This window comes from Dermacentor silvarum, chromosome 1 (assembly GCF_013339745.2).
Source record: "Dermacentor silvarum isolate Dsil-2018 chromosome 1, BIME_Dsil_1.4, whole genome shotgun sequence".
NCBI lineage: Eukaryota > Metazoa > Arthropoda > Arachnida > Ixodida > Ixodidae > Dermacentor > Dermacentor silvarum.
Window position 1 is genome coordinate 387,654,359 of NC_051154.1, and position 25,266 is coordinate 387,679,624.

A 25,266-nucleotide genomic window follows, 5' to 3' on the forward strand; every position below is an offset into this window, starting at 1 on the left:
CTAATGAACACACAGCTGAAAATTGCCCATCTGACCCGCATTGTTCCAACTGTGATGGAGATCATCCTGCGTACTCGCGCTCTTGCCCTGCGTGGAAGAGAGAAGGAGATCATCACTCTAAAGGTGAAAGAGAACATTTCATTCAATGAAGCAAGGAAGCGATTTTCTTTTGTAAAACCTTCTTATGCCAATACGGTGCACGTGGGGGCTGCGCCGCACCGGCCTCTAGCAGCTGTCCGAACCACACACAGTGTGCCGGCAGCAGCTACTTCTGCCCCCTCGGTGGTGGCAGCTGCCACTGCTCCACCTTCGTCTAAGAAGGGCCAGCAGGCCTCCGAGCCTTTGGCCTTTAAGGCCCCTGCACATGCAGTGAGGCCTGACAAATCGTCCCATGTGCCCCGGGAAAGGGCGAACAGCGCCTCACAAGAGGCGATGGATACTTCTTGCCCCTCTACGCCTCTGGCACAGAGGGAGCGGCGTGGCTCACTTGAGCGCACCAAAAAAAAAAATCTCGAATCACTGCTCCACAAAAAAACACAATCCTTAAGTTAAATACCTTGTTTTGTACACAGAGCATTCATTTTGCTTTTAATTAATATGGCTGTTAAAATTTTGCAGTGGAACGTCAGAGGTCTTATCAATAATCTAGATGACGTCCAAGAACTCATCAGTCACTTCCAGCCAAAGATGCTCTGTGTACAAGAAACGCATCTGAATTCATCACATAATAATTTTCTTAAGCAGTTCGTAATTTTTAGAAAAGATTGTGATGGTGTTCTCACATCATCAGGAGGCGTTGCGATAATTGCTGATAAGTCGATCGCCTGTCAAGAGGTAACATTACAGACTCCTCTTGAGGCTGTGGCAATTCGCGCCATATTGCATGATAAGCTCGTAACACTCTGCTCGTTATATATTCCACCAGATTATATATTGAGTAGGATGATTTTTGAAAACTTGATATCCCAGCTGCCTCAGCCCTACATGGTGCTTGGTGATTTTAATGCCCACAATACGTTATGGGACGACTCGCGGTGTGATGCAAGAGGTCGCCTCATTGAAAATTTCCTGTTGTCTACAGGTACCTGCCTCTTCAATAAGAAGGAACCTACAGTACGAGACAGAACACGTGCTCTGCGATAGACTTAACAATTGGCTCTCCTTCACTACTTCCACATTTCGAATGGTCAGTGATCAAAAATCCGTATGGAAGTGATCACTGTCCTATCATTCTACATACGGCAGAACAATTGGGACATAATACCTATCCGCCTCGCTGGAAGCTAGAGAGTGCAGATTGGCAACGATATCGGGAACTTAGCTACGTATCTCGAGATTCTATTAATAGCCTAAGTATAGATGGTGCGGTCTCATATATCACTGCTGTCATAATTGGTGCGGCGACAAACTGTATACAGCAGACACACGGTTCTGCAACCAAGAAACGAATCCCTTGGTGGAATGACGCATGTAGAAAGGCGCATGTAGAAAGGCGCGGAAAAATCAAAATAAGGCTTGCGGCCTTTTGCGTCATTCACCAACGACAGAAAACCTTATAAATTTTAGACAAATGAAATCAAGAGGGCGACGCACACGACGTCAAGCACGCAGAGAAAGTTGGGAAAGGTTCCTCTCAGGAATCAATTCTTACATGGATGAGGCTAAGGTGTGGAAGAGATTGAGAAAATTTTATGGTCAACAATCGCACCCACTCCCTTTGGTGAACGACCAAGGGGAAAGCTTGGCAGACCAGGCTAACGTGCTTGGTAACCACTTTGAAAAGATATCTAGTTCGGCACACTACTCCGAGTCCTTCCTCAAACGCAAAGCTATAGCCGAAAAAAAGCTATTCAACCGTAAAGGTGGAGATGATGAATCATACAACCGTCCTTTTACTCTTGCCAAGTTTAAGGCTGCACTGAGCAGCTGTAGCAACTCCTCACCTGGAGGTGACAGAGTTGTATATGGCATGATAAGATACCTGAATGCTCAAAGTCAAATGGCATTACTTTCCTTTTTAATAGAATCTGGGCTGCGGGATACATACCTTCCACATGGAAGGAAGCTATAGCAATTCCTATTTTAAAGACAGGCAAAGACCCATCTTTCGTAGCCAGCTATAGGCCAATAGCGCTCACAAGTTGTATCTGTAAGCGTTTCGAGAAAATTATTAACCGACAATTGCTGTATTATCTGGAAAATAACAATGCGCTAGATACATATCAGTGCGGTTTTAGAGAAAACAGATCAACCGTTGACCACCTTGTTCGAATAGAAGCAATTATAAGAGATGCTTTTGTCCACAAGCAATATTTTTTGTCGGTCTTTTTTGATATGGAGAAAGCCTATGATACAACATGGCGCTATGGAATACTACAAGTCCTATCGTCTATGGGGGTACGAATCAAGATGTTGAATCTCGTAGAAAGTTATCTCTCAAACCGGACTTTCCGTGTTAGACTTGGGAACACATTGTCAAGAGTTTTCATTCAGGAAACTGGTGTACCTCAGGGAGGTGTCCTGAGTTGCACATTGTTCATCGTTAAAATGAATTCGCTTCGTTCTATCATACCACCAACAATTTCTTACTCTGTTTACGTCGATGACGTCCAGATAGGTTTTAAGTCTTGCAATCTGGCCATCTGTGAAAGACAAGTCCAGCTTGCTGTTAAAAAAATGTCGAAATGGGCAGATGAGAATGGCTTCAGGGTTTAACGCTCAAAAAAGCACTTGTGTGTTTTTCTCTCGAAAGAGGGGTTTAGCTGCAGATCCTGCCATTGAGCTGCATGGAGTACATCTGCCTGTACGTAGCGAGCACAAATTTCTTGGAGTATACTTTGACTCAAAGTTAACTTTTACCCCCCACATTAAATACCTAAAGGCAAAGTGCCTAAAAACAGCAAATATATTAAAGATACTATCACACACTTCTTGGGGCAGTAACAGCAGATGCCTGATGAATCTTTATAAGAGTATCATACGTTCTCGCCTGGATTATGGATCAGTTGTATATCAATCTGCAAGGCCAAGCGCACTAAAGATGCTTGATCCTGTCCATTGCTTAGGGCTCCGCTTAGCGACTGGGGCTTTTAGAACCAGCCCCATTCCCAGCCTCTATGTTGATTCAAACGAGTGGTCACTCAACCTTCAAAGGTCCTACTCTAGCCTTCTGTACTTTCTGAAAATAAATTCAAACTGCCAACATCCTTGCTACTCCATCGTAACTGACACTACGTGTGCCACACTTTACCATAACCGACCTACAGCAACAGAACCCTTCTCACTGCAGGTGAGGAAACTCGCCGAAGAAAGCGGTGTTCCACTGCTTGAGCATCATGTAATGCCTGCAGCAACGCCGTTACCTCCGTGGCAATGGCAACTTATAGATTGTGATATATCTTTTGTCAAGGTCTCGAAGCATGCTCCGGAAGCACATATACGAATGCACTTTCGTGAACTTCAATCAAAATACTCTTGCCCGGAATTCTTTACTGATGCATCAAAGTCACATGCTGGCGTGTCCTATGCGGCAATCCGTCCTTCCTTTTCTGAATCCGGTGAAATGCATCCAGAAACAAGCATATTTATGGCTGAGGCTCATGCCCTGTTATGTGCAGGGAAGCATATAATGAAAACAAAGCTTCAACAATCTGTTATATTCACTGACTCCTTAAGCACAGTAAAGGCATTAATGTCCCCTCGTAAACATAAAAACCCTGTGCTCAGTGAGCTCTATTCAGTGCTGTGCACAACATATGCATCTAACCAACGTATCACAATATGCTGGGTACCAGGCCACAGAGGTATTGAGGGCAACATGCTTGCAGAGAATACTTTAGTTTCCCTTGTAAGAAAGGGGAACATCTCCTCTGCAGCTGTTCCCGCAGTAGATTTGAAGCATTTCTTGGGCAAGAGCCTTAGGAGCTATTGGCAGCACTCATGGGACGCGGAAACAAGAAATAAACTTCATGCCATCAAATCACAGTTAGGCTATTGGCCACCAAGTACGAAATCACGACCAACCGAAGTCATTTTTTGCCGCCTTAGAATTGGCCACACGTATGGCACACATGCTCACTTGTTGACTGCAAATGAACCTCCTTCCTGTAGCAAATGTGGCGAGATGCTGACTGTGATCCATGTTTTAATAGAGTGCAAGGAATTAGAGCCTCAAAGAAAGAAATACTTCCCCTTAGCATACAAACAACACGTTCCTCTACACCCAACAATGTTTCTGGGCACAGAACCGTTCTTAGGTCACAGGTTAGTTTTAAAGTTTCTTGAAGATGCTGGTACATTACGAGTCATCAGCCCCCTACATTCGTAGCACATCCTCTCTTTAGAGGCTGCTGCTGCGACAGCCTTATAGTAGAGCACGTGCCTCTCAGCCCTTGCATTCAAGGGCCCTGTGAGGCGCCGGTGCTACTTTCACGTACACATTTTATGACATCACTTCATAACAAACCATCCATGGTCAATGCTCACATCTCTGGTCATTGTCATCATTTTAATAGTTATATGTTTCACGCAAGTTACAGCGACTGATTTTAGGCCTATTTACAGCCATTTAACATTCACCATCCACAGTATATTTCTTTATTTCATAAATAATTGATTTGAAACCCATCACCAATGTGTATGCCGCTCTTTGGCCATATCTGGCCCTTGCGCCAAAAACCCCCATACATCATCATCATCATTGAACTGTACCTATCAGATACTAATAGGGAAAATTGGTTTGTTAGTGTGTTAAGAAGCTATAAATGCTAGCACAGCTACGTGAAGTACTAATACGGTCCATTGAAGATTTAGATGATGAAAAGATGGTGACATTTCTTGCATCGTCAGAATCGGCTCGCTAGCACACAAGCTTGCAATGGAACTTGACCGAATATACACTCGCCTTCAAAGTTTCTACCTGCATTTACCGTGCAGTCTTCCGCGAGAGTTATCACGAGCTAAAGAAGTGTTTCTGTGCCGCCTGTGGTTTGGCATGGCCTTCACAACAAACGTCTATTCATTTTGCATCGCGATGGTCGACAACACTACCTGCGACAACTGCAGCAGAGAAGAAACAATTGCACACCTTCTTTGTAATTTTTTTCATTTCAGCCTCCCTAGAAAAGAACTCTCAAGTGCATTAGAAAGAGTTCACTATCACCCTCTGTCAGAAGCGAGTATTCTCGAGACACTGGGCGAGACTCCTCAGCACACCAGGCATTGAACTCATTGTTGTGCTTGAGGACAAGTGGACTGAGTGGCACACTTTGAGAAGTGTTGTGTGCTACATTGCACTCATGTACAGTTTCTACCAAGAAGCGACCGGGCTCCCTGCATTAGAGAAAGGGGGGGGAGGCATGTGCCGGCTTTGTCTCCCACGACGCTCACGAGAACGGTTGAAAACGTTTCAATAATTACCACATGTTGTACTCGGATAAGATGGCCAGGCTAATAAATGGCCAACACGTGTTGCGCAAATGTAGAGCAATTCAGAATGAAATATACAGCTAAACCTTGATATAATGAAGTCGGTAAGATGGCAGTTTGCTTCGTTATGTCTAAATTTCTTTATATAGAAATTCAATCTTTTATGCAAATAAGTACAGTCGCCAGTGGATTTTTATTGTGTGGAAAGGGGCCACTAAATTTTCTGACTTATTGGGCAATTGGAAAAAGAAAACTTGAATAATAAAAAAAGCAATTTTGTTGAATTAGAGAGTCTGTGACAAAATATTCGGTTTCATGCTGTGTCGACAATATCTTCACAACTGCGGTAAAAAGCAAACCCAGCCACGCCCCTGCAGCTGATGAGTGTCACCCGTAGTACGATGACGCTATCGCGAAAAGCGAATGCTTTGTCTGCCTCTCGCTACAATGCCTCTCTGAAACTCTATTTTTCACAACCTCTAGCACTAGTTGCGTGGGAAGACAGCGTACAATGCCACGCCATCGATGCTCATCTATTCTTTGCACACACAGCAGATTACTTCTAAAACAGGGTGAGCAGGCTGCGCTAGAAAAGGACACTCTTCAGCCTGTCCTCCTCCCCCCCTCGCTCACACGTGGTTGATCACGTTACCACTTCCCTCCCCCCTTTCCCCTTGCTTGCGCGAGAAGATGGCGCTCATGAAGCCACCGTTTTTTTTTTCAGCTTATCCTCGCACGCTTTCACTCGTACCTAAAGCGTACAGCACACAGGGTGCAATAGGATCTTACCGCGCATGGACTTCATATGAAACGTGACTCTGCTCCGCTTCAACGGTCACACGATTTGAGAGGTGTGTTTGCAAGCAGCCTCATTAATGCAACCATTTCGCCATCTGCATTCACAGAAGCTTTCAATTATTATCTCGGTATTCATTCGCGACGAGGGCGAAATTTAATTATATTTAAATTGTGTATACACACACTTCGTTGTGTTGACATTCAAAATACGTGGTGTTCTATGGACAAGAAGTTATAAAAAGTTATATCGAGAATTTCATAACATTGAAGTTCGTTATATAGAGGTTTAACTGTACATGGGCGTACAAGCCTTGCACTTGGTGTCACACAGGTGGCCCGCAACATCCGTCATGCACATGGCAGCCCTGTGGTTGAACTGGCCCTTGAAGAATTCCGTTACTCAGCCCAAATCTTCACCGCTCGGCTGGCTGCTGCAGCTGTGCCTTCCTTCGACTCGGAGCTGGCACTGCTCAAGGTGAGCCTCACTTCTCTCTCCAGTGAACTTACTGTGGATGTAACATTGTGAATTCGATATGACAGGGAAATTATATTGTTTATTATTAAAAGCATACCTTCATATTTCGTGAATTCTCAATGAGAAAAGCAGAATGGTTTCACATGATGAGTGCAAGCCATTTTCTCAACTGCAATATGATGGAAACCAAAATGTCACTAGCAAAGGCTGTAGTTCCCAGACAAAAAGAATCCGTAATCCAACTTGATTTGTCTTCAAATTAAAAGACCACGTGTAGCTATTCACTTTTTACAGCGAACCTGCATGGCTAGGCGAAACCAAAATCCGTTTGTCCAATGTGCACGGAAACTATCATCATCAGCAATGGCTCGAGCGTCGTCGTCGTCTTCCACAGCTGGCTCATTGCCGCCCCTCGGCTCCACCGTGTGAATACGCTCGTGCCACTGCTCACGCGTTCGTCTCCGGCGTAGAATTTCGCTTTGCTTCTGTCGTCTTAATGGGGAAACCACGTTTATGGGGTATTGCTTAAGGTGGTATGAGTCATTCATTGTCTTACGTGATGGACAGATTTAATTTTGAAGCAATTTAATTTTGAAGAATCGCAAGCAGCAGTGCGACAACGGGAGACTGAGGGTTTACTGTCAATGATGTTGTTCACTCCGGCACTGCCGAACGTGTGTATAACCTCATGAAGAAACACAAGGACGTAACCATTAAATGAGAAAGTCTTTAATGAAACGTCGAGATTAAGCCAGTGATAAACACTGGGGCGGTACGTTTCAGCTTCGCTGTTTAACCATCTATACGGAGTACTCGGGCGATGATTTTTGTGATCCCTTCATGTGAGAAAGTGGCAGTTTGTTGTGGTAAAAATTTTTGAATAGGTGCAAAATAGCAAGAGGATTGCGAATGTGAGTGCAATAAAAGTACAAATTTTGGACAGACATTGGATCCTGAAGAGATGCATTGCCACTAATGAAGCTAGTGACAACAACCTGTACAGCAGTACTATCATAGAAGTATAGGCCAGCTGTAACTCTCACAATTGTTACATTGAGTTGTAATTCCAAGCCATTTTCGTACATGTTTGAATGCATTTGTGCTGTCGTCTCGCGCAGACACACCGACTAATAACTACTTCTAACGCATTGCATGCAATATACAAATGAGAACACACCGCAAACGTTTTGTATGACCCTTTTATCGTGTCGACTGTATTGTTTTTTGTTGCAGGGAAAGGTGCCCGTGTGGCGAGAACTTGGATGCTTTCTGCTGCGGTGTTCACCGCACACGCTGCCTGCCCTTGCCCTCTGTCTGCTGGAATGGCTGTCTCCAAAACGCGGCCACCCTGCACTCACGCGTGTTCTGGCTCGAGCGGACACCTTGCGAGACCGTCTCGATGCTCTCCTTGGAGCCAGCAATGCCATATTTGTCTACCCGTCCCACCCAGAGCCGGCACCTTTCCACTACCAGCCATTGCTCAAGCCTTTCAACTACGCCTACACGGCCATCTTCAATGTCCTCGGCTACCCGACTTGCCAGTGCCCCGTGGGAATCTCGCCACTGGGCATGCAGGTCGTGGCTGCCTTCTACAAGGATCACCTCTGCTTGGACGGGGCACGGGAAGTTGAGAAGGCGTTCTGTGGCTGGCTTCAGCCTCTGACAGAGTAGGAGCAGGGGGCCTTCAGAAACAGGCAGCATCACTTTGCCTTCCTGTTGTAGAGAGGTGGACATTGCCGCCCACTGTTGCTCACAAATTCACCTTATTTCTGGGCCAAAGGTGTGGCTCAAAGACTGAAACGCCGGTGAAAAATGTTATGGAGGTAGATATGTTTTTCTCTCTTTGTGTTGCACGTTATCTGTGGTTGGAGTGTGTTGTTGATTTGCAGACTCGGACCCCATGTGATGGCAACCCTGGCACGGTGCAAATTGTTGGCCGGACATTTTGTGTTAGTGCCGACCGTTTTGTGAAACGTGTGTTGTGCAGAGGGCATCTGGAGCAGTCGTTTCACTGTGCATATGCCGATGAAGCGAGGCACACTTGTGCGTGGCATCAACAGGTTTCTTGGACTTGGGCACTTCTTCTGCAGGAGGACTTTTCTATCAACGTGGCATGATTCACGCAATGCGGTTCATCTATGCCTCCGTGCTGTCATGCACCATTTCAGTGTGTTCTGTAACGTCCTGACCTTGCAGAAATGTTTGCACACCGAGTCTGCTTTGTTGGTGATGCTCGTCATTGTCTAGTGGTCATGTCTGCTGTCTTTGTCTAACATTGTGGCATGTGTGGTGTGCGTCATAGGGAACAGCAAACGCGTGTCTTGTGATACTTCCTGTCTCAAAGAGCTAGCCGTCTGCTAAGCTTAATACAGTCGCATGTACTAGTGGACAGGTGTTATACCATGCACTCTGAGACGTCTTTGTAGTCGAGAAGTGTGAGCTCACATTCTTTCAGTACTCAGTCAGCTTCACAGAACTGGTGATATGTTTGTCTGCATACTGTGATCTGTTCATCATGAAGATGGGCACTTGTCGTTTGGTGGCAGGTTTTTTTGAGGGTTGTACGCACTCACAAGTAGCAGCTGCAGCTTGATAGTTTCGGTAATTGACTCCTTTCATGAAAAATTTCAAAGCAATGCAACCAAGCCCGACTTTCAGATTGTTGCCCAAGACCTTTTACTTTTTTTGTTGTTCTTTGAATTCCTCCCCACATATGATGCAATGGCTTCAGCATTACCTCATCATTTAGAATAGTGCACAGGCGTTGCACTAGTTTTGTGTTTAAATCATTTTTCAGCAGGAAGGGAATGTAGCCACCCAGAAAGGAGGAATACAGGCGTTAGCTTGTTGTGGGGTTAGGCTTTGTTTTTAGCTCTTGAGTTAGACTCGGTCTGTGAAACTGCAGCAGCAATTCGCTGCTAACTGCTGGATGTTGCTTATACACACAGCTCAGCATAGCTGTGACAAGGTGGCGTGCAGGCACACAGTTTATGTGCCTGCCAGACATGGGTTCCTTTCAGAAGCATTTGGCAAACCATTAACTTTTCCCTGACAGCCTGGCAGCTACCTCTGAAAATTCTGATAATCTGAGCACCAGCCCAGTCTTGTGTGTCTGCTGCTATTGAGAGCACTGGTGCTCTGAGTAGGTGACGTCTGCCTTGAGTTAGCCCTCTCCCCTGCACGTAACCAGGTACAAATCTAGACTTTTCCTGGCGTTGGGGTCAGACGCTCTTAGACAATGATGATGAATGGTATTGAAATGACAACCTCGGCAATTTCGTGAAAGTGTAGCATGTCAACTTGGGATGATGAATGATGTGATGACCGCTCTGTAAACGTCGGGGATAGCCGGCTGTAGAGTGTGTGTCCAAAATTCCAAAATGAGTGCTTGGTAGTTGATCCAATGCCTCCACCAATTTGTTAGGGAAGCCTGCTGTGTCCCGGCTCCAGCATCACTTTTCGTTGAGCAATTGTATTGCAGGTGTTTGTGGGTGTTTATCATCTTTGTCACAGCATTGACAATTTTGTGATAGTGTTGTGCGTTTACTCGCATTATACCCATGCCTAATAGGGTGTGCCTGTTGTTTGAATGTCAGATTTCTATTCTTTGTTTTCTTCTAAACAATTGAAAAAGATGTGTAAATTGTTTATTTGTTCCAAACCGATACCCAGGGTTACCCGTGTGCCATCTGATTAGTGATGTCTGTTAATCGCCACAACCAAAGTACTTGGCATCGCCCTCTGCGGGGGTCTGCTGTACAATTCAAAGTTGTACAGTAGACTCACTGCTGATGAGGGGGGGAGTAAGGAGTGTCGAGGACATTCGGACATGTACCCTCGGTCCATGCCTGCATTTAATACCTTGCATTGCAATTGAAAACATGGAACATATGCCAAGAGGCTTTGTGTCGAAAAGCACCGCCAGCTTGTGGAAAGAATCCAGTGGGAGCAGCTCTGAATAGAAAGGAATGAGGACTAGCTCACTGGCTCAAGGCAAAGTCATTCATTCTATTGTCTACCCTAACAGCTGCTGCAACTCATGTATGTCCATGATAGTTGTACTGTAGAGTAGCCAAACTTCCTCCATAGAATTACAAAGTAGAACTGAAGGAATGGCGTTTGTGCTAGCTTTTTAGCATCCTTAGATTCACAAATATGCGGCCCTCTTTGTATGTTGTGGGGATGACTAGCTGCACTAAGACACCAGCATCTGCATGCCTGTAGTCCCAAGCTGCTTTTTTTTATGTTCGCCTATCTTGGGGTGCACTGGACCATTAAGTTATGCTCTTGCCAGCTACAAAGCACCTTGAGAACACAGAACTGTCAATCTGTTCACATTGAAAAAGCAGATTCTTTAGCTCTGAGGAAGATTAGACAGAATGGGTTTCTTTTCTGTTTTCTCATTAACACAGTAAAAGAATTTGAACCGTCGTTACTTCGAACAATACAGGAAAAAAAAAACGAAAAAAAGACGAGCAGCCCCTTTGGCTCTGAAATGATTTACTTCTACTGATGTGGGCTCTCGTCATTTCGTCATCTTCTCAAAACCAATTTCTTCTCAGTACTGCACGCAACATAGTCTTCATCCACTATAGTATTGCTTGCAGGGGCCTAACAAATAAATACACAAACACCACAACTGCCAGTCTGTGTGGTACACAAAACACCGCATAAGCTGTTGAGCTCTAAACTGTGCAAGAGCACAGTGGCCCCAAAATTCACATTATTGTGAGAGTGATGGTGTTGTGGGCAGTTTTTTCTTCACCATACAGCAAGAATGGTGCCGAGGTTTGCGAGTTGGTGTCATGATGATAATGTAATGGAAAGGACGAACAAACAGGCAGGAAAAATGCAACAAGCTCAGTTTCAAGCTTTTAACTGCCGTTGCGCCAAAATAGTACAGTCTAACGTGGTTATAACGAACGGGTTTATGCACTAAAGATTGTTTGATAATCGGGTAATTAGATATACCTAAACTCTCCTACAACAAATTAAACTTCTGTGTTCCATTCGTTATACAGTCGAACCTCGATATAACGAAGTTCCACTCGCATCAGAAAACTTCGTTATATCGTGAATTTCGTTAATTCGAGGTTCATTATATTGAGGCTTGACTGTATGTGGATTTATTACCTTCATAGGAGAAAAGAAGCGAGGAAGGAATCAATTTAGTAAAGAGAAAACTACAGGTGTAGGTGTAGTAGGCAGTAATTTTTGCCTGTGCCTATAACTGCTTTTCAGTTTCACTAAGAATGGCATTTTTGATGCGCGAGATTGTGTAGACTTCCTGCGCTTCGATTCCTTGAATGTCTACACAGTATTGCCACTGCACACCCATTGCAGAAAGTGCATTCCGAAAAGTCAAGCGAGGCGACGTCTCGCCTGGCATCGGATAGCCACAGTTCGATACGTATATCCAATGTCCTGTCCGTTATGAGGGAGTTATTCTACACGAGTGTAGACCACTAAGTTTCGCGTGCTTGAAGAGAATAATTCGCTTTACCTGTGTTTGTTACATTGGGATTCGACTGCAATGCCAAAGAATATAACAAGCAAATCACTGCAGCTTCGGTTTTCCTTTTTCCGTCCTCGTACAACTGGTAATCTCTGTCTTCCGTGCACTTTGCCTTGGGTTACATTTCCTGAGTAAGCTCAGGAAACTCGGCATCCACAAAAATGTGTGAACTTTTTAGAAGGCAGGAAATGAAATGCGCAATTGATAAATGCGTTCCAAGCTTGTGTTTGTGACCATTACTATGAACATTCAATTGCAATCTATGCTGTCGTCTCAGGTTGTGAGAAAGCATTTTTTTTGCTTCTTCGTTTCTTCTCTTCCTGTGAGTGAATCCTTGCACAGATGCCATCAAGAGAATAAGTCTCCCATAAAAGCATAAGCGAGTTTAGCTGAACTTAATTTTAGTAAACCAATGAATGGCATGAAGCAGCAAGAATTGTCATACTATATTCTGACCACACAGCAGGACCTGGCATTTTTTTATCGTCAAGGCTTCAAACTTCATATGACGGGACCACAAGCATGACTTGATTTATCAAATGTTTCCAGAACCATTTTTGTGCCCTTTCAGGGCGAAATACCTATATTCTCATACTCCTCCCCATTCATATGATTAAGACACACTTCCAGCTTCCAAAAAGGACTCTATCACTACTGAGCACATTAGCTTTGAGACTGTTTTACGCTTCACTTTAAACCAGCGCTAACTGAAAGCCAACATTCAAACCAGATGATTTTATGCTAGCCAAGCTGGACATAGGAAGTACTGCTGGCCAATCGCTAAAGCTCATTCTTGGCTGCAAGTCTTCAGCCCTTGCAGCCTTCAGAGGCTTTGCATCAAAGCATGAAGCTGAAAAACTTACGTGGAACACTCGCATTGAGTGTGACCTAAGTTGAGTGTTGCCAATGTTCCAACATTTAAGGATATGTGGAATATTAAGTACCAGACTATTGGGCGGCCAAGTTGTTGACACGCTTCCATCTTGGTACCCTGGTGCATGCAGATTCCTGAGAAAAGCTAGCTGGTGGTGTCATATTTCAAATTTGTTCCTTTGATTATTCATTCTTATTGCCACAATGCAGAAATTGCAATGACGCCACAGGTGTTGCTGAAGTCGCAAGTGTCAGTAACGATGATGCACGTCGTACTTTGATGAGCTCTTCATTTGCAAGCCCTCACCACACCTTGGGAAGATTAGTTTTCATTTTGCTTTGCTGAATTCTTTGCACTCATTTTTATTACAAATACAGCATTACAATGAACAAGAGGAAGCTAATTAGGGCCACTCGAAACGATGCATGTAGCATGTAGACGATGGCCCTTTGTTTTTACTTGCTATCAATGTGGAGAGGTTTATCGCTCCCTAAAGACAACTCTGCCACATGGCTTCTCGTGACTTGATATCGGATGATGTCGACAGCTGCTCGCGAGCATCAGTAGAATTTCGCAACTGTAATGTTTATTACTATCGAGCCCAGCTTCGTTTACATATTTTACGAGCTCCTGCACCGTTAAAGTGCACTTCCAGCATTACTATGACTCTTTAGGGTCTTTGCTTTTAACAAAGTACCGCTTACAACAAACCAATTTCCTGTCTCAGTGACTGCATTATATTGAGAGTTTGCTGTACTTTCAGACTGAAAATTTTAGGCACAAATGTGAAAGCATTGTTTGCAGGCATAAGTTTTGGAATGCTTTTGTCATACATTGTTTCTGACCATCCTGGGTATGTACATGTCAATGCTTTTTCTTTTGTAGCTTGTGATGTTCTTGCGACAGTGTGTGTGTGTGTGTTTTAGCAAATAGGGAGTAACCAACTTGTATGTTGAGAGTGTAGTATCGTTGAGAGTGGCAAATCTTTGTAACTATAGATAACACTGTTTTTTTGGTAGTCTGTGAGTGTGCAAATAGGACCAAATGGTGTCCTGGTGTGTCGCTAGCAAACAGGGTAATGCTAGTGAAGGTCTTTTGCCCGCATTCGTGCAGTTTTGTTTTTCTTCAAGTGCCGTTGTTCCAGGCACACTTGCTCTGCGGTTCATATGGTTCGTATGTGTGTGTCGATCCGTCACGCTTAGGTAGTGCATGATTTGTTGGACTTGCAAACAAGAACTGTGTCGTAGTCAGCCATGATAATTGCAATGTTTACAAGGATTTGTTGAAAAGCATTTCAGAATACATTCCTGCTGATGATCTTGCAAAAAAATACACTTGCAAGGCAGTAAACTCTGTTACAAAAGTGAGAATTTGCTTTGTTCTGCCTGCTGCAATTTTGTAACAATTAGTATTGCACATTTGGGAGGATTTCTCTAGTCTTTTTTTTTTCTGTGATCTGCAACATCTGTGTTTGCAATATGAACTGACTTTCTGTCCATGGAATCCTATGTATCACACTACTTGCTGGCATAAAACTTGTGCACTATGTTGTTCTTTATTTTAGTCTGTTTGGTTGCTCTCAGCAAGTCATCAGTGCATGTTTAATATGGGGCCAGGAAAACAAGTATGCAGCTTATCGCTGTTGGTTCACACTGCATAATGGTGAGACATCTGGGGGGTATTCTGTAAGAGTCCACCTACTGTCCATTTCGGTCACCACTGATTGGCTGGAACTGTACCAGCAAGGAGGAGACTGGCTTGGGCAAGCTTGCCTCCTTCTCGTTCTTACCCAGCCAAGCCAATCACCACTTCAGCAGCTGCCAAAATGGACAGTCCACTAGGTCAACTTTCAGAATACCCTCCCGCCCCAATTGTGTTATGCTAGCAGATATAGAGTACTGCGGTTCATTTCAAGCTAATATCTACATTGGCTTTTCGATTGCACCCCTTTTCTCCATCCATACTAGCTAAATTATGAATGCAAACTATCACTTGGTGACCAACTTTGCATTTAAAAAAATAAAAATATGTAAAACCCCATAATTAAATTAATCGGTCAATAAAAGATCTTAAAAGAAACTTCAACAAGTGACTGATATATGGGGCTTCAAAAAACATTGATGGCAGGAGAAGCCTCAAAATACTTAAGTCCGCTACGGAGTTTTACATTAGTAATATGATTTAGTCTTCAAGTCTGGGTGCGCCGTTAACGTCATATAAATGAACTGTTAACAGCTCACCGGATCATCCACACTTGAAGCAAAACAGGATAACTTTCGCCAACTAATAAGCAATACAATACTGCGACAAACTGACAAGTTGGGCACATTGATAAAGTTGTATGGTGATGGATAAATAGAGCAAAGAAGGATGTGGAATCGAAAAAAAAAAGCACTGTGATGCAAACCAAGGTTTTTTTTAGAAGCACGTAGATATAATACACATGACATGGTCGTATCCTAGCAATGTCGTGCATAAGTGGGAAAAAAAGAAAAAAATATGGAAAGAAAATATGGAAGTCAAGAAAACCAGGAGAAAGCTAACACATAAACTAGAGCATTGCTTATTGCAGGCTCACAATTTGGGGTGAACTAACAATGAGACATATCAACACTACCGTAATAACAAAACAAACAGACCACACCCAAAACTGTTTACGATCCCTGCCTCTGACTACAAGCAACTTTAATTATCTCCGTAGATCCTTCTGGTGCCCATGGTGAAAAAGAACTGACGTGTTTTGTAATGCACACTTGCAGACGCACTGTCGACAATGTATAGTACCAGATGACACTGGGCAAAACTTTCTAAAGTACTACAGTTCTTTCATATACTATATAGTTCTATAGAATATAGTTCTACAGTTCTTTCTGAAGACTATAGTTCTAGATAGTTTGCACATACGTCATCGCGGACGCCACCTTTAGGTACCAGCAGGTCGAGAAGCGGCGTAATCAAGAAACATGACGGCATTACAGCACGAGAGGCGCGTCTTGCGTCGAACTTCAAAGCGATAACAGTGATAAACCTGTGAAAAACAGTCGCCGTCAAAAAGTAAAACAGAGTGTGCGTGATAAGACGGTGCACTGACGTCATCGTATCCGCCATCTTTAGGTACTAGAACGGTGGGAGCTGCCTCGGTGACGTCACATGAAAACTATCTATAGTTCTATGTCATTGCTGGTTCTGACTGTGACCAATGGCAACGTCATCAAGAATATTGTTGACACGCATGTGCAAGCCTGGTCTGCCTGTGTATAAATACACCTGCTTCTCGCAATAAAGCGCTCTTTCGTTTCCTGCTGCTCGGCAGTTTACACTGATAAGGCCCTATAGGACCTAATCAAAACTTGCAATGACATTAAGATAGCGCTAAAAACATTTTTAATATATCTTTAGGGTCAATTTCAACAGGGAGGCCACTCATATCTTATCATTATCATAACACTGTTCTGCATTTTTTCGCCGGAGATGATTTCTGTCCTCCATGCATATTAATAAAGGGAAGCTTATTCCCGCTTGTATCAAAGCTTTAAGGGCCCCGTTACGCAGTGAGCACGGCGGCGACGGCATTGAGCGCGCCGTGAGGTAAAACTCGCTAGCAATCCCAGCACGCCGCGCGCCCCATGCTTTCTACCAATCATAGCGCGGCATCCGCGGTGCCAGCCAGCCGGCGGGAAAAAGAAAAATCGTCTTCGTGCACAGCGTGCGCTTCCAGCGTTTCCCGGTTAACATTACCGCTACATAAGCTGCAGTTTCCGGGAAGCGTGAGAAGCACTACGGGATCTTTGAAAGCTTAAGCGTCTCAATTTTTTTCCTGGCCTCTTCTCACTCTGGTGTCCATTTCGAACCGTGAACTTGCTGCGCGCGCAGTACCGGACATTAGGCGTTGCTTAATTTTCCCCAAGCGCGTACTACGTCCTCCCTTTCCTGAAATTTCTGTGTTACATATGCTGTACATGTTAGGATGCGGACTGCCCACACTCTAACGAAGGTTTACGCCCTTTGGGTCGTATCTTGTCCCCAAACAATAATCATCTGCCATGCTTGCGTTTCCTTTGTTGAAAACTCGGCGCTCGCTATACTTTCCTGCCGAGAATGCTGTGTCGCTTGGGGACAAGATACGACCCAAAGGGTGTAAACATTTTTAAGAGTGCAGCCCCCGGTCACGGTTAAGTGCACGCCCCTTCCATTTCTGGGGGGAAAAAACGAAAAAACAAATACATTCTGGTCACGCCACTGCCTTAGGGCGAGAACAGCGTCTTCCGCTGCCGGTTAAGCGTTGTGCGCAATGCACTAGCGGACAGTAATAAACGTCAAGTTATAACTGTTAATTATATATATATATATATATATATATATATATATATATACACAAATTCTAGCTATTATTTAAATGCCTTTGTCATATGATACAGCGCCTGTCTAATAAATTATATAAAATAGCACCCACTGAGACGCGCCCGCGGACACACGCGTTCTTGCCTGTGATCACGTAATGACCACGTGGCTTTATTGATAGGAAATGACGTACAGACAAAGGAAGATAACGCGAGAGTATCGAAAATTACCACTTGAGCGCAAAGAAAAACGCCGTTTTCGGTGGTTGGTCTATCCTTGCCCTTTCAAGCGCGCGCTGTGCGTTTCTGACACAAAAGACCATTTCGTACGCGCCGCTCTGTTGTACTGGTACCTACTTTCTTCGTCTACGCCTTATCATCATCATCTTGCGCCTTTGTCCGAGACCTTTGGCCATGCTTTGGCTACGACGCTGACACGGCTTGCGTACTATTGGAACGCCTGGATCTAGATGTGAGTTAAAAACACGAAACGTGTACGTAAACTCGAGAGGCCACGCCCGCTACGTCCAGAAGAGCCTCCCGGGTTCGATCCTGACAGGTCTCTGACAACTCTGCTCAGTCCTGCCGAGGACATGACCTCGCCGATCGACGACGTAACGTTTGCCTCAGCCGACGAATTCCTGCTCAGTCAGATAGAGTCACTTTGTGCTTCCATCGACCATCGGAACCACAGCAATGCCGATCTAGAACAAGTCTGTCGCCTTCTGAAAGTCAAGGGTCCTGCCATGGAACAAATATACAAAGACCAGTTGGACACACACTTCGTCACCTTGCGCAACGTTTCCCGTGACGACAAACTGGACGCTTTCAGCCGCTTGATGCTCCTCGAACTGATTGAACTGCGTGCCATGGACTGGCAGAGCGATGAGGACGCAAAGGAGTATTATTTTCGCAAGTATGAAGAGCTCGGGTTTGATTCCATCATGTACGACGACGCTTATGCAGTGAAACTGGCCCGCGAGTTCCAGCAGAAGCAGCAACAGGAGCAGCGTTCACAAATGGGAACTGTCAAGGCGGAAACCAAGCCTGCGGCAGCACCGATCTTGCCATGGGCCTTTCAAGAGATCAAGAATCCCGAAAATTCTGCCAACCCACAAAGTCCTCTAAAAGGCCCCCTAAAAGATGAGGCTACTTTTCAAAACATTAGCATCTGGAAAGAGATACCTAATCTGCAAGACGAACAAATGCATAAGCAGTCAGGAACCTCCGATATGCCAGCCAAGGGTATATGGCAGCACTTTTTAAGAAACGAAGAGGTTGTTCAAAATGCTAATGCAAGTACACAAGGCCAAGAGACTAAAGGTGTTGTGGAAATGGCTAAAGTAATTTCTGAGGACATCACTCAGTACAGTGGGCCTCCAATTCAGGATCGAAAGTGGGCCAATGGGACAACCACTGACTATCTTTGTATGTATCAGAAGACTGCTCCTGCTGTGACCGATGGCGATGCTAAGACATGTGCAGTGACCATCACTGTTGGCAAGGATCTCATCCAGATCAGTGGAACAAACAACACCATTGCGAATATCTCCACATGTGTACTACGGCACTTCTTTTCCGGGACAACAGCAGGCAGATTTAACCTTGCAAACCAAGATTTGTCTAGCATGCTCACTGGGTCAGGTGATCCATCCAACAAACCTACAGTGCCTGGGCTGCATACAGATGCAGTGCGTGCACAGGGGCAAACTGTTGGAAACAGTAGTTTTCAGAAGAGCCAGTTGGACAGCTCACATGGTGAAGCTTACGAAAAAGATGAACTGAGACTTGTGACAGAAGCAGTCGCTTGGCCGCTGAGGGACACCTTGCAGTCTGTCTATGCAATGAAGGCACAGTCTGCACAAGGCAGTTTTGAGAGATTTGGAGATACCAGTGGAGCTTCTGAGAATAAGCAGTTCAAGGGACTTGAAAGCCTTACAGAATTCAACAATCAGTGCATGCTTCCAACTGACTTCAAAGCTTGGGGCAGTAATGACAAACCTGAACAAACCAAGCAAATCGATGGGCTCGGAAGCTCAATGCAGTTTTCAAGAAGTGTTGACAACAAGCATATGCCTTCGACTGGCTCCAAGACGTTGGGCACTACCAGTGAACCTGGCCAACCCAATCAGTTCAAGGGCCTTTTGAATCCATCACAGTTTTCAAACGAGGATGACGGCCAATTTGAGGGGCTTGGAAGTGCAACACAGTGTTCAAGCAATACTAATAAGCACATGCTTTCAGCTGCCTTCAAGACATTGGGTACTAATGACCAAACAGCTGGGAAAAGGCAGCTCAAAGGATTTGCAAATTTCCCAGAGTTTGAAACAAGTGCCGATGACCAGCAAGTGCTCCTGTCATCAACTATGTCAGAGGCTGCTGGTCCACCTTGCAGCACTCACAGAGGCCTCAAGATGTACACTAGAGAGTTCCTCCTGCAGTGTTCCCAGTCTTCACTGGCCACTCAAGTGCCACCAGACTTTCCAGTGCTAGATCCCGAGGTGGCAAATGCGATGGTGAAGGAGGTTCACCACAAAGTGAACGATTAAGCTTAAGGCAACAGCCGATTCATCCATCGCCAAGCTTAATGCCGAATGCAAGAGTGATAATAAATGTAAGAAAAAAACCACTTGCAAACTGTTTTCTTTGCTGCTGTAGCCGTTTTACAGTTGTACATCAGTTCTGCAACGGCAACATTTGTTTGCTACAACTGGGAGTACTACTGTACATGAGATGTGCATTTTGATTTTGTTTAGTTCACCGATGAATATTTTTGCATTAGGAGTGATTTAAGGGGCCTAATGAATTTATCCTAAGTGGTTAAGTTGCTCACTAGAGGTTGGCTTTTGCAGACAGTGTTTTAGAGTTCTGGGAGGTTGCAGCAGCCCTGCATAGTTCAGTAATTTACTCAAATTTTGTGACTTCATTACAAACTTTCTCATTTCATAAGAAAAAGTGGAGTGTGGACTGCAGTGACCAGTTTGCTTGTTATATTACAAGCGCATTTCTGTTTGTATTTTTGCGAAGTCACTAGTAAAATTTTCCTGTTCCTTGTGACATTGTTGATCTTGTTGGCCTTCACACATTTGTTTCAAAAAGGTAATGTGACATACATTCTTTCCCACACGAGCTTTTGAAATTCTCTAGTTGCCTGAACTTGTACATACGTTTTGGAACAAGGTCGTCTTGAGAAGCAGGAAGAGCAACCCAAAATTGAACTGCTTAATGCAAGTGTCACACTGCCTGCCAGCACTGTAAATAGTTATGGTCATCAAATGTTTGGAGTTTAGAGTAAGCAATCAGCAGCTGAATCGAAGGCACTGCACCTCAAATGGCATTAAGCTACAATGACATTAGGTATGTCGACCGTGGCGCCATATGAATGACATTGAACTTTAAGGCATAAAGCAGCAAAACGCCCGTGTGCTTTCGTTGTAGTGCACGTTAAAGAACCCCAGGTGGTCAAAATTAATCCGGAGCCCTCCGCTATGGCGTGCCTCATAATCAGAACTGGTTTTCGCATGTAAAACCCCAGAAAAAAAAGTCTTTTGCTATGCCAGTGTGGTGTTGGACCATTTCAAACAGACTTAGAATCGAGCTACCTGCCAAGATGGGTATGGAAATGCAATGCACGAAGTCTACGTTTAATTCAAGTAAGCTGCACTTTAAGACTCCTACAAAATATTTCACTTTTTGGCGGTAATTTTGGGTATGTTTTAAGAGAAATTACATTTCACTTGGGCTGGTAGCATGTCGCTTCTCAACTTCAAACCAGCCTTTGTGGTCGAAACCATCTGAGCTGGCAGATAATGAACTTTTGTAGCTAAATTGAATGTTGCTGTGGCACCAAATGCGCAAGCACGGGCATGTTGCTATTTCATGCTTTTTGTAGCAGCATTTCATTTCACAAATAGTGTTTCATGCATAAACCTGCTAGTCAAGCAATGTGTTCAGCTGCAGACTATCGGTGAAACTGAAAAGTGTGCAGGCTGTGGCTGACTACGGGTTAATGAAGTGCCGAAAGATTTTGAAGGTTTATTAATAGTACCAAGTTTGAATCCCACTAGGTCAACACCATCTGTTTGGTAAAGCAGGATTAGCATCATGGGGATTGGGGGGGGGGGGGATTGCCAACTCAGCCAGTGAATGAGCTCAGTGCCGCTGAATCACACCTCACACAAAACTGTGGCAGACCAGCTGCTAGCGGCGAGTTTCAACATCAGCTCAGCCACATCACGGTTTTCTCTGAGAACTAAGTCGGCGATCCGACCCGTAGTGTGAATCAAGCTTAAGGGGTCAAACTCTGCAGATTTTGCGTATGGCTGTCTGTACAGGATACATGCCATGCATCTTCAGGCCATCCGGGTGCAGGCGCCTAAAAAGCATTCATAAATGCTGGCTTGTCTGCAATAAGAGACTTAGAAGAGAAATGAGCTTGACTTTTTTTTTTGTATTCTACTACAACACCCTGTTTATTGAAAAAGTGTGCGGTGTGTAACCGCAAGCAATACTGCAGAAACAGTGTTGCAGCAAACAAAATCATATTAGTGTGGTCTGAACCAGCACTCATATTCCCAGAAAGATCGGCTGTGGTGGCTCAGTGTCTACGCCGTCCTGGTAACTGGGCACAAGGTCGAGGGATCGCCTCCCAGCTTCAGCAGCAACATTCTGATCAGGGGCAGAATGTGAAGGCTCACATAATTGCATTCGGGTTTCTTTTTTAAATTGCTAACAGAATTTTTTAAAACTTCCCGTGGCATGTTGCAACAATTCTGCTGCTTCAACTGGATTACTCTCAGAGGCCAACATTAATTGCATGAGAAATCATAATGAATAATTCACTAATTAACAAAGTTTTGCTAACTCTAAATGAACTTTTGTTTTGATAATTATAATTTTTTTATAAATACACCACAGGTTCCAATCAGAACATTGAGTTCTGGGGGAGGAAGTACAACAAAATTGCATAAAGCATAAACAGGAACAAGGGAACGTTAATAATGACTACAAGAATCTTGTACAATACTGAACACAACTTTTACAAGAAGTGAGAGTGCAAATTCTCGCGGAATGTTTCACGGTTAGTGATGGAAACAAGGCTATCAGGAAGATAATTTCAGAGTGCTGTGGCTTCTGGCAACGCTGAGGAATTAAAAGCTTTGGTTCTACCAAATATTGCATGAGGCTGGGGTAATTATGAAGATGGCTAGGAGTACGCAGTGGGGTTACAAGGAGTATTCTGTGTTGTGTTGTGCCGTGAATGTATTTGCGTATCAGGCTTAACAGAGCAATTTTTCTACGGATACACAATGATTGAAGGGAATAAACTACTTTAATTCGAGTGACACTGGAATGCCGGTCGTAGTTGGATGAGATGAAACTGGTGGCTCTGTTTCGTAGTGCTTCTAAATACGTTTTAAGCTAATTGCTTTATGGCACATATTTTAAATTTATTAATTGTAGTCAGTGAATTCAAAAGCTAAATCCACTTGGAAGGAATTCTGAGGATGACACTAGTTTCAAAATATGTGTTGCCAATTCTTGAAATGAAATGCATTGGTGTTCCAGTAATTTTTAGATTCAATGCATAAAAAGGCATTTTGTTAAAAAAAGTAAATTTAACAACAGTGCATGTTCACGTTCTTAAGTTTGACAGCGCGTGCCTCAAAACTGGTGCTAATTTTAAAATTCGTTCCAAGTTAATGTTCCAATTGAAATCAATGCCCTCAATTCGTATATTGCACTATGTCTGCTGATGTAATTAGTTATACATTTGATTAGAGAAATTTCGTTAGTGAACTATGCATTTAGATTTCCGCTGTACGTAATGGCCATCGCCTCTTCGCGTGCGTCTAAATGTCGTGCAAGAATCTCTCACGTGACCTGATCCTAGGCACCTAGGGACATGATCATTTAGGGACTTTTGAGCATGACCTACTGGAACTCCAGACCTTCACAGACATCCGGCTTCTATGGGAGCCGCTTGCGCCAGGCCCCGGAAACTCCCGAGTTCACCAAATGGCCACAGAGGGCGAAAAATCAACCGCGGTGAGTTCCAGCATAAGCGCGCAAGTGGAGCTACTGTAATGTGTTTGAATACTTTAGTTTGTATTTTTTCTGCTAGGGGCGCTCAACACGACTCAATACTCGTTGTAGTGCTATGTAATAACGTATAAAATAGTGTACGGACTCTTTCTAGATTTTCCATTATGCGGAAATTTCCGCGCCGCTCCACACAAGAAAAAAATAAATAAAAATATAACGGATGGAGCAATTGTTTACGTGTTTGTTCGGTACATTAAATATGCATCGCGAAGCTTTTATGAAACTGTAAAAACTGATGCTATAGATCTCTTGCTGTATCCTGACTTACATAATTGCGCACATCAGTATACCATAATGTGATCGTTTACGTTATCCCATCTGTAATTAACTCAAGAAAGCTGCATGTAGCCAAGGCTGAAGGTACATGCCTTCTGCAGCATCTGCAGGATCTCGCAGTATTTGTGTGGTCCGCGTATACATATCGTCTGCGTGATTCTTTTAAATTTCCTCGTTCATATAACTGTATAAAGTTATTTATTATTGTATTTCATTATTACTCGATTGCACTATATGAACATTCTTGTAATCAGATTTTTTTCCCTACTGCGGAGGCAACCAGATGAAAAGTTATCGTCTGCCGGCTGTACACGCTTTTTTTTCTTCTTTCTTTCTTTCTTGCAGTGCTCTTCCTACTCTATCTCGTGATTGAAATGAGAAGCAATCATTCGCAAATTTTGTTTTCTTTTTTATTTTCGTGAATTTCTGCATTTCCAAACAATGTAAACGCTTTGTGGATGCCTAAATAGCGGCACGAGCGCTGGAACAGATGGATGGATGGATGGATGGATGAGGCTGAACCCTTTAAACCGGGCGGTGGCATACGCCACCTAGCCATGACCATTAACATATTTTGTACTTTGTGATGGGTGAAATTTCACCCCTGCCTTGATTTTATCCACCAATCAGATAACCTCTGTTTGGTTATTTCTACCCGCTTAAAGTCTATTTTGCCTTCACTGTCCCTAAACCCCAATCCTTTGAAAAAATCAGCCCCGTTGCCTTGCACTGTAGGGTTAAGCCCTTTACAGAAAAGTATGAGGTGTTCAGCCGTCTCCTCTTCTTCTCCACACGCACAGCACAACGTGTCTATACCTTGGTACTTGACTCGGTACATCTTAGTCCGCAATACTCCCGTCCTGGCTTCAAACAACAAAGAGCTTCCCCTAGAATTAGACGCAGATGAGTCCACCTAGTGGACAGTTCGTTTCGGCCCAACGTCATCAGAGCGCGTTTGATTGTTCGAAATATTGGCGAGTGGTGACGTCATTGGAAAAGCATGCGCATTCGGTCTAAAATACACTAGGAGACCTCGCACACGAAAAACACGGACCTAGGTGCACCTTGGAACTCACCGGTTTAATTGTAAATGGAATGACGTGCTCTTGAGTAAGAAGGATAAAAAAAAATGAGTTTTTTTTTAAATGCTCCTTGCTCTTGAGCCATTTGTGGTTAGTTTCGTGGGTGATTTATTTAATGAACATATAAAACAAGCTTGCTTAGGTGACTTTTAACAAAGTAATGTGTGCAAAGTGTTTACTTGCACAAACTTTAGACACGATAGCGCGGCTTTTTAATTCTTCTACGGTATTAAAAAGGCTGCAATAGTAAGCGTGCCACCAGGGGGCCACGTTAGTGGACTGAACAGCAAAATGGCAGCTTCCGCGCTTGTTTGAAACAGCTGACCAAAAAATCGTCGGTGACCGAGCATCGACAATCCTCGTAAACTGGGGGT

General features: G+C 43.9%; 1 protein-coding gene and 1 long non-coding RNA gene across 2 annotated transcripts in view; one reads left to right on the forward strand and one right to left on the reverse strand.

Annotated features, from left to right (window-relative positions):
• LOC119446191 (fatty-acid amide hydrolase 2-A-like) overlaps positions 1 to 8,455 on the forward strand; it is a 334,649-nt gene extending 326,194 nt beyond the window's left edge. Inside the window, 2 exon segments of the mRNA XM_049663200.1 lie at positions 6,557 to 6,700; positions 7,934 to 8,455. Of these exon segments, the coding sequence (XP_049519157.1) occupies positions 6,557 to 6,700; positions 7,934 to 8,371 (582 nt within the window). The 3' untranslated portion in view covers positions 8,372 to 8,455.
• A 1,453-nt stretch (positions 8,456 to 9,908) lies between these two features.
• Positions 9,909 to 25,266, reverse strand: part of LOC125942463 (uncharacterized) — a 129,402-nt gene continuing 114,044 nt past the window's right edge. Inside the window, exon 3 of the long non-coding RNA XR_007465128.1 lies at positions 9,909 to 9,967. This is a non-coding gene — a long non-coding RNA (uncharacterized LOC125942463). The remainder of the gene's footprint in view (positions 9,968 to 25,266) is intronic.